The 12,557-nt window shown below is 48.4% G+C and overlaps 1 protein-coding gene across 1 annotated transcript in view; it reads right to left on the bottom strand.

Moving 5' to 3' along the window:
• Positions 1–12,557, bottom strand: part of GPC3 (glypican 3) — a 422,702-nt gene that overhangs the window by 100,090 nt on the left and 310,055 nt on the right. Inside the window, exon 6 of the mRNA XM_081794176.1 lies at positions 262–382. Coding sequence (XP_081650302.1) covers positions 262–382 — 121 coding nt within the window. The remainder of the gene's footprint in view (positions 1–261; positions 383–12,557) is intronic.

Raw genomic sequence — 12,557 nt, 5'->3', positions numbered from 1 at the left:
GCTCAGTCAGAAGAGCGTGCGACCCTTGGTCTCAGGGTCATGGGTTCGAGCCCCGCACTGGGCACAGAGCTTACTAAAACTAAATAAGTAAACTTAATAAAATGAAATAAAACAAAATAAAAACGGGGTGAAAAACAAGGGTCAGAAGTCCTTGTTAACAGAAAGAATCTTTGACGAAAATGCAGCAACACAGTTGGAACAGCAGATACTGTCCCTCCCTCATTTTTTCCCATTTCCATTTTTGTCCAATGTATCACTTACCTGGTTAATGTGCTTCAGTTTGTCAATGATTTGACTGACCACTGGCTCGGGGCCCTTCATTTTCAGCTCGTGGAGGTTGAACTGATTTTTCATGCCATTCCTCGCTGCCTTCTGGCTATATCTGGAAAGGGGAGAGTAGAGAAAAGCTTTGTCACAGGAGAGTCCCGAGCCAAATAAAAGCTAACTATACGTGACACCAGTGGTCAAGCTGACCACAAGCTCTGTTCAGCCTTTTAAACCATGGGATGACCCCACGGTGCAAAAGTAAACCGCTCAAGATACAGTCTATTTGCAATGGAGAACATTCACTCGGCAGCCAACAAACACTGATTCAACATTCTTTTGTTTGCTAGGAGTTGGGGATACAACAATGACCACGACAAAGTCTCCGCCCTTATTGTATTCTGGATCTAGTGTGGTGTCCAGAAGAGCAAGGGCCAAAGGCAGCTCAGAGAGATGAGAGCCATGTTAAGGGAGGTCCTGGGCCTCGGTTAGGGGGGCACGCAGAAGGGACCTTAACTCTGAGTGTGCTTTCCACTTAGTGGAAAAAGAAAGGCGCTCGCCTGTTCTTTACCTCTTCGGTCTCCTCCACTTCCTCCTCTCACCATTTCCTGCGGGCTTTGGACCCCGGGTTTCTTTTCAGGAGGCATTCCCAAGTCACGCGCAACATAAATTCACCCCTCACCTTCTACGCTCCCCCCCTCCCCGCCCAATTATAACAGAATAGTCAGGGTGAGGGCAAATTCATGTTTCTTTTATTCACATTTCATTTTATTGAATTTTTTTAATGTTGATTTATTTTTGAGAGAGGAAGAGAGACAAAGCGCGAGTGGGGAAGGGGCAGAGAGAGAGGGAGACACAGAATCCGAAGTGGGCTCCGGGCTCCAGGCTCCAGGCTCTGTGCTGTCAGCACAGAGCCCGATGTGGGGCTCGAACTCATGAACCATGAGATCATGACCTGAGCTGAAGTTGGACACTTAACCAACTGAGCCACCCACGTGCCCCTTAATCCCGTTTTATTGTATGCTGGGTTTTTTTAATGTTTATTTATTTTTGAGAGAGACAGCACAAGCAGGGGAGGGGCAGAGAGAGAGGGAGACACAGAATCCAAAGCGGGCTCCAGGCTCCAGGCTCTGTGCTGTCAGTACAGAGCCCGACACGGGGCTCGAACTCACAAACAGTGAGACCGTGACCTGAGCCGAAGTTGGGCACTTAACCGACTAAGCCACCCAGGTGCCCCTTCATCACATTTTAAATTACAAAAAGAATAATGTGCATCGTAAACGATTCAAACAGTACAGGAATAAACAAAGCATAAAGTAAAAGTTCCCCATCATCCTATCCTTCCAGAGAGAAGCATGGCTAACAGTCTCATCTGTATTCTTCTAGAGGTTTCTACACACTTTTAGTAATACATAATTTTAACCCAAATCGGAAGCATACTAGTCATGCTGACTTGCAGCTTTTTATCACTTAATGTATATCGTGGACATAGTTCCATGTCACAACACACATGTCTTGTTGTCATTCTTCTGTGTGGCTATGTCATAATTTATTTATCCAATCCCTGATGAACAATTGAGTTACTTCTAATAATGTGCTAATATAAACAACAATGCAAAGAAGATCCTTGTATACCAGTCTTTGCACATTTGCACGAATACCTACAAAGGATAATTTCCTAGACTTTAATCACCTCCTATTTCTAATCCCAAATTACAACATCCAATAAGTAATATTACCGTGTTACTGTACAGCACTTTACAAGGCAGTTTCTTATCATCCAGCTGGCTTGAGTTTCTCAACCACACCGCGAGGTGGGTGGGGCAGACATCTTTATCATTTATTACCGAAAATTCCACAACTTCTGAAGACACTGATCTGGTTCTGTTAGGTGTTCCCTTCCATGATACAATGTATCTGCCAGTATGAAAGACACGCTTTGAAAAACATGTGTGGGGGCAGAGGAGGTCAGGACATCTAGTTCTGACTTTCATAATGAAAAGTTGCCCTCTGAAAAGGAAGATACTTTTTTTAAGTAACCTCTACGCCAAACGTGGGGCTCGAACTCACAACCCCCCCAAGATCAAGAGTCGTGCGCTCTACCACCCGAGCCCGCCAGGAAAATATTTTGTGGTAAAGTTGAAGAGAACACTTGACTGCATTTCTTCTGAAATGATAGCCTAACCTACTCGGCTTATTTCACTTTGAACGTTAGTGAACAGACAACTCACTGGCCATCGAATACCAATTGCCTTTGGGGCTATGCTAGAGAAACGCAAAGCAGCATTCTTTATTTATGTATCTTGTGGCGATCAGCTTCCTAGTCTCCTCTTTTACGTCCACATAATGCTGTTTAAATACCATCTCCCTCCTGATGATACCAGCAACTTCACTGTCCCTTTCTTTGCACCTACTGACACCTGAAGCAGAGACCCTATTCACAGATAAAGAGGTAGGGCTATTATAAATCTTCGGAAATGAACTTCAGGAATGCATCCCCAGAGACATTTCTGTGGGTTTATTCATATCGAAGCTTGCCGGCCACTTTCATGCCCGCTCCTACAAAACAAAGGTCTTCCTGAAGTTTACGATCCTCATTGGAATAGCGTAAAGACATCTGCCAACGTAGCAATTTTGTCCTATACTTCCTCTTCCAAATCATCTATAAATATGAAATCGAATTAGTCCCGGAGCTGATCCCTTGTAGCCCTCCAGTATTCTTTTCTGCCATTCAGAAAAGCGTCCCTTTCACTCTATTTTTGTTTGTTTGTTTCTTTGTTTCTTATCTCCAAGCCACGGATCAGGAGCCAGGACAAAACACTGCTCTCCAATCCCTTGGTGACTCAATTTCGTAAAAACAGCTTTGGGTTGAAAAGCTTGCCAAACTTTTTGAAAGTCGAAATAGCATCCACTGTTCCGCTCTATCCATGTGCTGTTTAAATCCTCAGAGGACTTTAGTAAATTAAGCATGGTTTCTGGTTACAGAAGTGTTAGGAAGAGCTGGCCTGTGGCTTAGACCTAAAACTTGCCTTTATTTTACGTATTCTGCAAAGCAGTAACCAAAAGTACCGATCCGACAGATTCTCATAGCGGCTAAAATTTCGTGGGATTGTTTTAAACCTCGGGGTCCTTGTCCTCTCTCCCCTGCTCCCCTTAGCCAGACAAATTATGGAATGGAATCTTAAAAGCAATGAGTGTTGTAATGGAATATTATGCAGACGTTAAAAGAACATAGTCGATCTATAGGCGGTGACACGGAACCAAATCCAAGATACGCTGTCACCGATACAGGCAGTGGTCACGAACGTGCAGTGTGATCCCATTTGGGGTAAAAATGGCCATGCGTATGCATCAGTCGCCTATGCCTTATGCGTGTTCAAATACAGAACATTTTTCAGAAACGGTAATAGCAGTTACCTCTGGTGAGCAAGGGGCGATATTGGGGAACTGTGAATTTTTTCTTTTACGTTCTTCCATATCTTTTACTTTTTAAATCTTTATAAAAATTTAATTTTTAATGATTGAAATTTTATCTAGTAACGTTCTTTTTTAATTAAAATTTCTTAATGTTTATTTTTGAGAGAGAGAGAAAGAGGGAGACAGAGCAGGAGCGGGGGAGGAAACAGAGAGAGGGAGACACAGAATCCAAAGCAGACTCCAGGCTCTGGGCTGTCAGCATAGAGCCCAACACGGGGCTCGAACCCGCGAACTGGGGAATTATGACCTGAGCCGAAGACGGACACTTAACTGACTGAGCCACCCAGGCGGCCCAGGAGTTAATTTTCGTAAAGAGTTATGTCGGCCACGACCAGCAGCCCAGCCTAAAGGTGACTTCTGATGTCAGAACAGATATTTACAGAATGCAACATGCACGATGTCACCCCAGAACACCTTCAAACCTCAGATGCTCATCATCAGGTCACGAACTCTGCTTTGTTAGGTTAAACACCGCCTGTGTGTTTTCTCCTCTTCAACGAGCTAACTCCAACCGGCTTATTTCAAAAGGACAGTAGATCAGTGAGGCTGCGAATATGGATGTACATTATTATGGTTACCTTCTCTCAAAAGGAAGCAGAAAAGTTGTTCAAGGTCTTGCTCACCTTCCCCGCAGGGGCCTAAAAGGCCTTTCCTGAAAGGAACCGAGGGCCTCCGTGAACCACTCCGATTCATCCTGACCCGCGGCCCTTGTGTGTAACCGGATCGTGAGGAGCGTCCTACTTGCTCCCGTTCTTACGTGCATTCCATTCGCCAGCCCATAAAGTCTGTGAGGTCTTCGAGGGCAGAGGCTTGGTTAGTTCTCTTTCGTACTACCCAAAGCACCTCGTGGTACTTACAATAACAATAGCGGTCAGAACTGAACGCTTTCTGTGCCAGATACGGTTCACAGCACTAAGGAAAAAGAAAACGTGTACTATCTCACTGACTCCTCTGAACAACCCAATGAGACAGACACTATTATTTTCCTTGGAGTTTTTAAAAAATGCTTATTTATTTTGAGAGAGAAAGAGAGAGAGAGAGAGCGTGTACACACGCATGTGTAAGCGGGGTGGGGGGGCAGAGAGTGAGAGAGAGAGAGAGAGAGAGAGAGAGAGAGAATCCCCAGCAGGCTCTGCGCTCTCAGCACAGAGCCCGACCTGAGGCTCAATCCCATGAACTGTGAGATCGTGACTGAAGCTGAAGCCAGGAGTCGCATGCTTAACCGACTGAGCCACCCAGGTGCCCCAAGACAGACACTATTATTATCAGCCCTGTTTTACAGATGAGGAAACTGAGGTGCGGAGCAGTGAAGTCACCTGCCCAAGAAAGCTGGAGTTTGCAACCTTGTGAAAGTCTATCTCTAGCGGCCTCTGTTACCTTTAAGATTTTAGTTTTTTACGTAATCTCTACGCCCAACATGGGGCTTGAAATCACAACCCCGAGGCTGACAGTCACATGCTCCACTGGAAGGCAGCCCTGGCTACCTCTGTTCTTTTTTTTTTTTTTTTAAGTTTATTTATTTTGAGAGAGAGAGAGAGAGAGAATGCGCACGAGCACGAGCAGGGGGAGGGGCAGAGAGACGGAATCCCAAGCAGGCCCCACGCTGTCAGTGCAGAGCCCGGCGTGGGACACGATCCCGTGAACGGTGAGATCATGACCTGAGCCAAAATCAAGAGTCAGACACTTCACTGACTGAGCCGCCCACGCGCCCCAACTGCCTCTGTTCCTAACCACTGTGCCACTACTGCTCCCTTAGAAATGGTCCACGCTGACTAGACATGTGCCATTTCCTCGTCACACAGCTCCACTGTATGACACAATTCACGAGCTACCCGCCGGGCTCCTCAAGGCTCACCACGGGGCACGTGACGGCAGTTCTCCTCACCTACTCCGCCGACCCCCGAGCTTGCCCTCGAAAACCCTCGGGGAGAAGCCCTGTGTATGGAGTTTCTTCTCCTAAACACAGACCCAACAGTGTCGCTGTTCGGCGAAATATATGCGTCCTTGGGAGATACGGTGTTGAGGTCAGAGAAGCAAAAAATCCACCAGCACCATACCACGAGACAAGCACCAAAGGTGATTTGAAACCTCTGAGGAAAACAGGAAAACGAATGCAAGAGAATGTTGTGCTCAATGACTCCCTGCCTTCGGCACCTTGGCTACAGAAAGGTGCCATACATGATGCGCCCCGGGGAATTTTATGTAACACGCATGCTCTGGGCTTCAAGCCCAGAGGGACTCGGTTACGGGTGCCTCCATAGTTTGGCATTAATTAATTAGTTAATTAATGCACCACTTCATTTCCGTCCTCTCCCTCTGTGCCACGGGCATGCGTGGTTCCTGAGAGGCTCTGAATGAGGACAAGCCATTGAAGCGCGGACCCTCACCCACAGGCGGCCCAGAGTGTCGGGAACGGGGACGCTGCGGGCCATGGAGGGTTTTAACGATGAGTTAGCTACTTAGTGACACTCATCTGTCATTAGATTAATTGTCCTCTCTCAGGAATACTGCTTCCTTCCTAAGCTTTGACGTGGCTCTGGCAGTGAGTACCGGCCAGCAGAGAAGAAAAAACGAACAGGGAGAGGAGGTTCCTATCCCCGGAATCTAAAGTTTTCTTAACTGGACCTGCTCCATGCGATCTGAGAAGCGTCACCTTTAAGCGTTACACGTGGTGCCTTTGCCTTCTCTCCTCCACTTTGGGTATCTGCTTAGCACAAAAGTGAATGCCATAATGCCAAGAAAACCCTATTCGTGAAGTGAAAAGGGGGACATGCTTCTGTTCGGGCAGATTGGTCAGGGATGGGGGAGGAGGGGGGGAGACGGGTGCAAAAGCCATAAAGAGAAAAGGAACCTAATTAAAACAGGACATCTGGGCATGCTTGTCTTGGGACAGTTGAAGCAAAGAGAGCACTTGTAGAAGAGGAATAGAGTCAAACAAGCGTAAAATGGGCGATCTTTTCTTCCCATTTCTGTGCTGGCTGAGGCAGCAAGGGTGTAGTGGAAAGAAATCAATGAATTCAAATGTAGAAAACACTGCAAATGGAAGCACTCTTAACAGATCATCTTGTCCGATCCACTCACTGGTAGGTGAAGACACTGAGACCCAGAGAGGGGCTTTTCTAATAAGCACAAGTTGTTAGTATCACAATCCCCCCTTTAGAAGAAATTCCATTCTTTGAAAGGTTCCTGAAATGCACATTGCTGATTTCAAACATGGCTAGCACTGATATAAGACAGGGAGGCTGCTAGAAAATTCACTTTCCTTCTTCCCCTAGGCATTAGAATGGTGGCAAGTGTTTCAGAGCAAGTCTTAGAAGGACTGACTCTCTCCCCCGCCCAAAATATGTGATTTTACAAAAGCTTAATTTGCTGCCAGACTATATAGAGATCTACCAGTAAGTTATAGAGCTCACATTCTCAGAGCGCCATCTTATGGAAAGATTGCGGTATTGCATGCAGCCCCTGATTTATAAGCTCGTTTCTCTGCAAAGTACTCCAGCCACAATAATCACTGTGGAAAAATGGGATAATTGAAAGAGTATAAATAGCTTTGAAAACAAACTAGAGCATCGTATTAAGAGGCCTAAGAAAATGTTCTTCTTTCTATCCAACACGCAGTCTTAATTCACATAAATGAACAGAAAAATAAAGCAAAGGTAAGAATAGCTGAGTTTTGTAAATGCATTTAATAGAGTTAGCAACAGTTTGCTTCTTATTTATTGATGCACGTACTTAAAGGAAAATATTTTCTATATTTGTCGGCACAGCAGTACCACTGGAGAGCAAATTTCAAGCAGGAGAGTGCCAGAAACATGTATCCGCCATACTCCACGAAGTACCTCTGTCCTCAAACAATAGCCTTTCAGCGATTAATTACAAATACATTTCAAGAGAAAGGAAGCAAAAGCTAGAGAAGAAACCAGAGAGATGTGAACAATCTATATCTCACTGAGTGGGCATTAGCTATAGAAGGGAATAACTGTATTGGAATCTGTTTTGTTTTGTTTTTTTAACCTAGTTTCAAACCTCCCTGTGAGGAGGGACTACAAGATTGGTCTTGGAATATAATCAAGAAGTCATTTAAACCTATAGAAGTGAAGAATATTTTCCAGATGGTGAGGAAAGCGTGAGAAGTTGAGAATCACCCGCCACGGGGAGAAGAGTCTGGCTGTGGGGAGCAGCCCCCCTGCAGAGAAGGGAAGGTAGAGAGAAAATGGGGGAGATGGGATCACCTGAACGTTTGTCTAAAGAAGCAAACTCTGCAGACGAACCTCGAGGTGAGGAGAGAGAAAAGTAAGAAAGGAGGCCAAAGTGATTCTTGTGAGAAAGACTCCAGGATAGGCAGGGCCTGGTGTGCGGGGACACCGGTGACAACTGCCTTCTGGGCCGTGAGCCCAACCACCTGACCAGTCAGGATGCGAGGCCAGGACCGGGGGCACCGCTGAAGGGTTCTCTGGGGGGTGTCCTTGAGGGAGGACATATCGAGGAGGAGAGGACCTGGGCCCAGTTTAACTCTTACAAAACCAGAAAGCGATATATAACTCAGAAGCTCAGTAACTGGGGGGTAGGGATGTAACAGAACACTGTGTGCAGTGGGGATTTATTATTCAATCACCCCAAACTCATTTATCAAGTCCCTCTAGACCAGAGAGCTAGCCCAGAAAACCAGATGTTTTCTTGTCCCACTGGAATTGAGCCAAAAGGAAATGATCTTTACCTGTTTTTAAGTTAGTTCTTTTTTTAAGTTAGATTTTAACTCATGGGAATGAATATCAGAGTTGGAAAGAGCCCTTGAAATCATTTAGTCCCACGCCCTCCTCTTACACATGGGCAAACTAGGGCCCAGAGGGACCAAGCAGTAGCCGTTCAAGCTATTATTGGCACCGGTGCTGGTGGGACTTAAATGGGGCTGTAACTCTCCCCCAAATAGAAGAGCCGAGCAGAAGGAGTCAGACCACGGGGTCACGTACCTCAACGACATCTGAGAGCTTACGAAGACTGCGAGTACAAAATGCGCTTCAGAAGGGTTGGGACACGCGGCGGAAAGAGCACCGGCTTCGTGGTCAAGACATAGGTTCAAAAGCTGGTTCCACCACTTACCGCGTGCCTTTTGACAAATGATGAAACCCTGCGGGGCTTCGAGTTTCCTCATCCGTGAAATGGGGATGATGCCGCCTGCATTGTCTAGAGAACTACCTGATGTCCCGAATGCCAGTAAATTAGGATAACATAGGCAATGTGCTTCCAACGGTGGCCAGCATGTCTGGATGAGGGCTGTTATCACGTGAAAGCACTGAACGCAGCGCCCGATGTGCAGGAGGTGTTCAATAAATGTTATTTGTGGAGGACTTCCTGAGACAGGATGAATCAACCTTGCAATGAATAGTCGGGGCAAAGCTTCAGATCCACCCAGGCCTGTGCTGCAGAGACTTAGGATAATGGAAGAGTCTCCATTGTGTTAAGTATGCCCCCGCTAAAGCATGAGTCCATGCAGGGGTACCAGCGGTTTAGGATGAGGGAAGAATGGGCAAGGCCGAGAGCACTAGAGCTTTCTTTCGTGTTATGATTGCGCAGTGATGTGTGTGTGGCTGGGGCAGAGCGTGTGGCCCTGGCTAAAGGGGACCCTTCAGCAGGGATGCCCTCACGCAAAACTTCCGGGGGAGGGGGACTCCGGGGGGAGGAGGGAGACTTCCCAGACAGGACTTCAAATGGTTCAAAATCAACTGTCATCCATTGAAGAGCAAATCATTTTACTGAGGCCCCGGGGCAGACAGCCAGGTTTCACCAGTGACCAACTTGGGATGTCAGAAGCCCGTTCCGCTCACTCGTCCCCCCACATTTCACATCTCTCCTCTCTGTGATACAAAAATCATCTGCTCCCACTTTGCAGAAGCGTCACAAGTAATGAATTAGACGGCTCTTGAAAACACCCACACGCTCTTCAAATCTCTCTCTTCAGAACACTGCATTGTCTGCCTCAGGTCCCCGCAGGGCCCGCAACAGACATCCATTCTTTAATGCGGTGATCTGCAAAATGAAGAAAAGGACCCTCGAAGTCGACCTACAGTCACACTTCACTGACCAGTTTGAGAGGCAGGCGAGTCTGAGTGAGGGAAAACGGGGACTTCTTTTTTCCCTTGTGTTGCCTTTCAAGCATACGGAGTCACACAGCGGAGAGCCTCCTGAATGTTGCTTTGGACGTCCCGCCGAACCTTATTTAATGAGCCACCAGAGATCGTGAGGGAAAGACACACTGTTTCCCTGTGAATAGGTACTGCCGAAGTACTTGAAAGGAAAGCTCGACGTTCCTGCCACTGTTTCACCGTCAGCTCCTCTTGTCTTAGCCGCATTCGGGTCCAGGCCTCAGAATCCTCACTGAGCACGCTAGGCCTACCAGCCCCTGAGCCAGTGGTAACAGACACAGGAAGGTTATCACTCGGCTGACTGGCTCTGGAATTAGTCTTGCTCCTCAAAGCCAGCCTTGCTGGTGTCTGGAGTGAACCCCAGACGTTCAGGCAGGACTTCTTCTTGCCAGCTAGATGGATGTCCCCGGGCCGTGCAAACCTAAACTCCGTCCTGGTTTCCTTGTTTGGATTCATCTGTGGCTCGGCCCTCTGCTTTACCCAGTGCCGGGCATACAGTAGGCAGTCAGTAAATGTCTGTTGAACTCAACTGACACCGAAGGCCTCACCCAAAGCTCAGCTTGTATGGTGGGGAGACTCTAACCTACTCTCCCCAGCTCTTGTCAGCTTGGTCCCCTCCGGGGCCTCCCCCTGCCCCAAATCTGCAGTCATTGACTGAGAACCTGACTTACACTGGACTTACGTCTGGGCCCTGCCAGGAAAACCGGCTGCCGTGTCCCATCCACCAGGTGGCACCACTTTGGAAACCAATGCCGACGTGGAGAAAGGCTGGGCTCCTTCCCTGTGCCCCAGTGAGTATCATTATTCAGGTGGTGGGGTCACTTCTCGCCTGGGCCAGCCAGGCAGCTGGGTTCCCAGAGCCCAAGCGCCACCCCTTCCAGCCTCTGTCCCATCCCCTCGGGCCAATCAGTGGGCACCCACACGGGCCCATCCATCATACACACCTGCTGGCCGCATCAATGCACATCACAAACCCTCTTCTAACAGTGTAAACTTCAGCCCGCTTCTGAGTCTGTGCGATTCTACTGCCAGAAAAACACATCTTCTGATACACCTGTTCAACTTGCTATATCCAAGGCAATAACTTTGAAAGAGTTTCAGGGGCATCTGGCTGGCTCAGTCAGTAAAGCATGAGACTCTTTATCTCAGGGTCATGAGCTTGAGCCCTATATTGGGCGTAGCGATTACTTAAAAAAAAAAGAAGAAGAAGAAGAAGAAGAAGAAAGAAGCAAGTTTCAAATCTGGTGGTGAAGTTCCTAGGTTCCCAGTTTTGGGGGTCAGAGAAAGGATTTCCTGTGTTCCATCAGAAACAGAATCAGTAACTATCCACTCAACACTCCCCTACTAAGCACCAACGTAGCCCCGTGCTCAGCCACAGACCCCTGGTGGTTGGACTTCTCGAATTTTCCAGTGTTCTGGCCCACTGTTTCCAATCTGGGCTTGGTGGACCCAATCCTGCCTCTGGCTTTGGCAAACCCGGTCCTCACGAAATGAAGTCTTCAACGAGCAACCGTGTTGGAGCCCCCAGCCAACCTGTGACAGCGGATGTACAGGTGTACTTCTTCCTGCCCAGCTACAACATCACCGTCCCGCAACATGACCTGCGGGGCACAGGCACGGGGTGCTGCTGGGGCTGCCGGGAGGGAGAGGGAGCCCACAAGAATAAGGTGACTCGGTGTCAGACTTGCCCAAGAACACTGGAAAGTCTCGTCTGCAGAGTGGAATGGCTGCTTCTGCCGTCTTCTTCCCCTCCAAGCATTCCCAGAGCCCTGGAATCCGGGCTGCAGTCTGAGCCACGAGGTAGCAGGAGGGACCACGGCCTGCAGGTGTGCCTGCTGGAGGACGGTGGCGACGGCGGGCACGGGCACGGCAGCCAGAACAGAGCCAGCCGCTCGGCCACTTGGCACAGGGGAAGGAGCCTGCCGTCTGCCCGCGTCCGGCCAGCGGAACAGCTGTGCTCGGCCACCCCGAGCCAGGCACTGCCGCTCCCCGCTTGCCGGCGATAAAATAAAACCAAACAACCACGGAGGAAAGGAAAGGTGAACTGAGGTGTAAGGCACGCCCCACTCCAACCGCCCCCGCGGCTGCAGGTGCCCTCAGCTCCTTGACTCTTTGCACCTGCTCTCCCACCGGAACAAGCGGCCCGTTGTGTGAGGCCGAGCGCGCTGAGGTGCCGAGCAAACACGAGGTGACTCTCCCGACCGTAAAGTGGATGGCATTCCAGGAAAACTTTACTAAGCCAAATAAAAGTGACTGTAAAGCACTCGGTCAGATATAAAAGTGCTACATAAATACTTAATAAAAGCTCACAGCAATGCACGCGGGGACAACTAGGTCAGGACTCGGCCTCGCTCTCTAGCCCCGAAGGGTCTCGGAGAGAGCGAAGACCGTCTCGCCCACGCTGGTGTTCTCAGCCGCTTTGTATTCCTTGGCTCTTACCTGCCCTGCGGCCCCGGGCACTTCTCCACATGTAGCTCTCCCCTCACTGATACAGCCCTGTGCTTAGAGTGCGTCTCATTTCAATTCTGGGTGCTTCTGTCAAATATTATTTGCAGCAACAGACCCTGAATTCCATTTCTTTTGCTCAGAAGCCCCACTGGGGTTATGTGGTGCTCTGGGGGTGGGGGGGAGATGTTTTCTTTCAGGTTTAATCATAGGAATTTCACCCCGAAC

Source organism: Panthera onca, chromosome X (genome assembly GCF_046562875.1).
Source record: "Panthera onca isolate mPanOnc1 chromosome X, mPanOnc1 haplotype 2, whole genome shotgun sequence".
NCBI classification, from domain to species: domain Eukaryota; kingdom Metazoa; phylum Chordata; class Mammalia; order Carnivora; family Felidae; genus Panthera; species Panthera onca.
The sequence above is the reverse complement of the archived record's forward strand: the minus strand, read 5'-3'. Positions and strand labels throughout refer to the sequence as shown.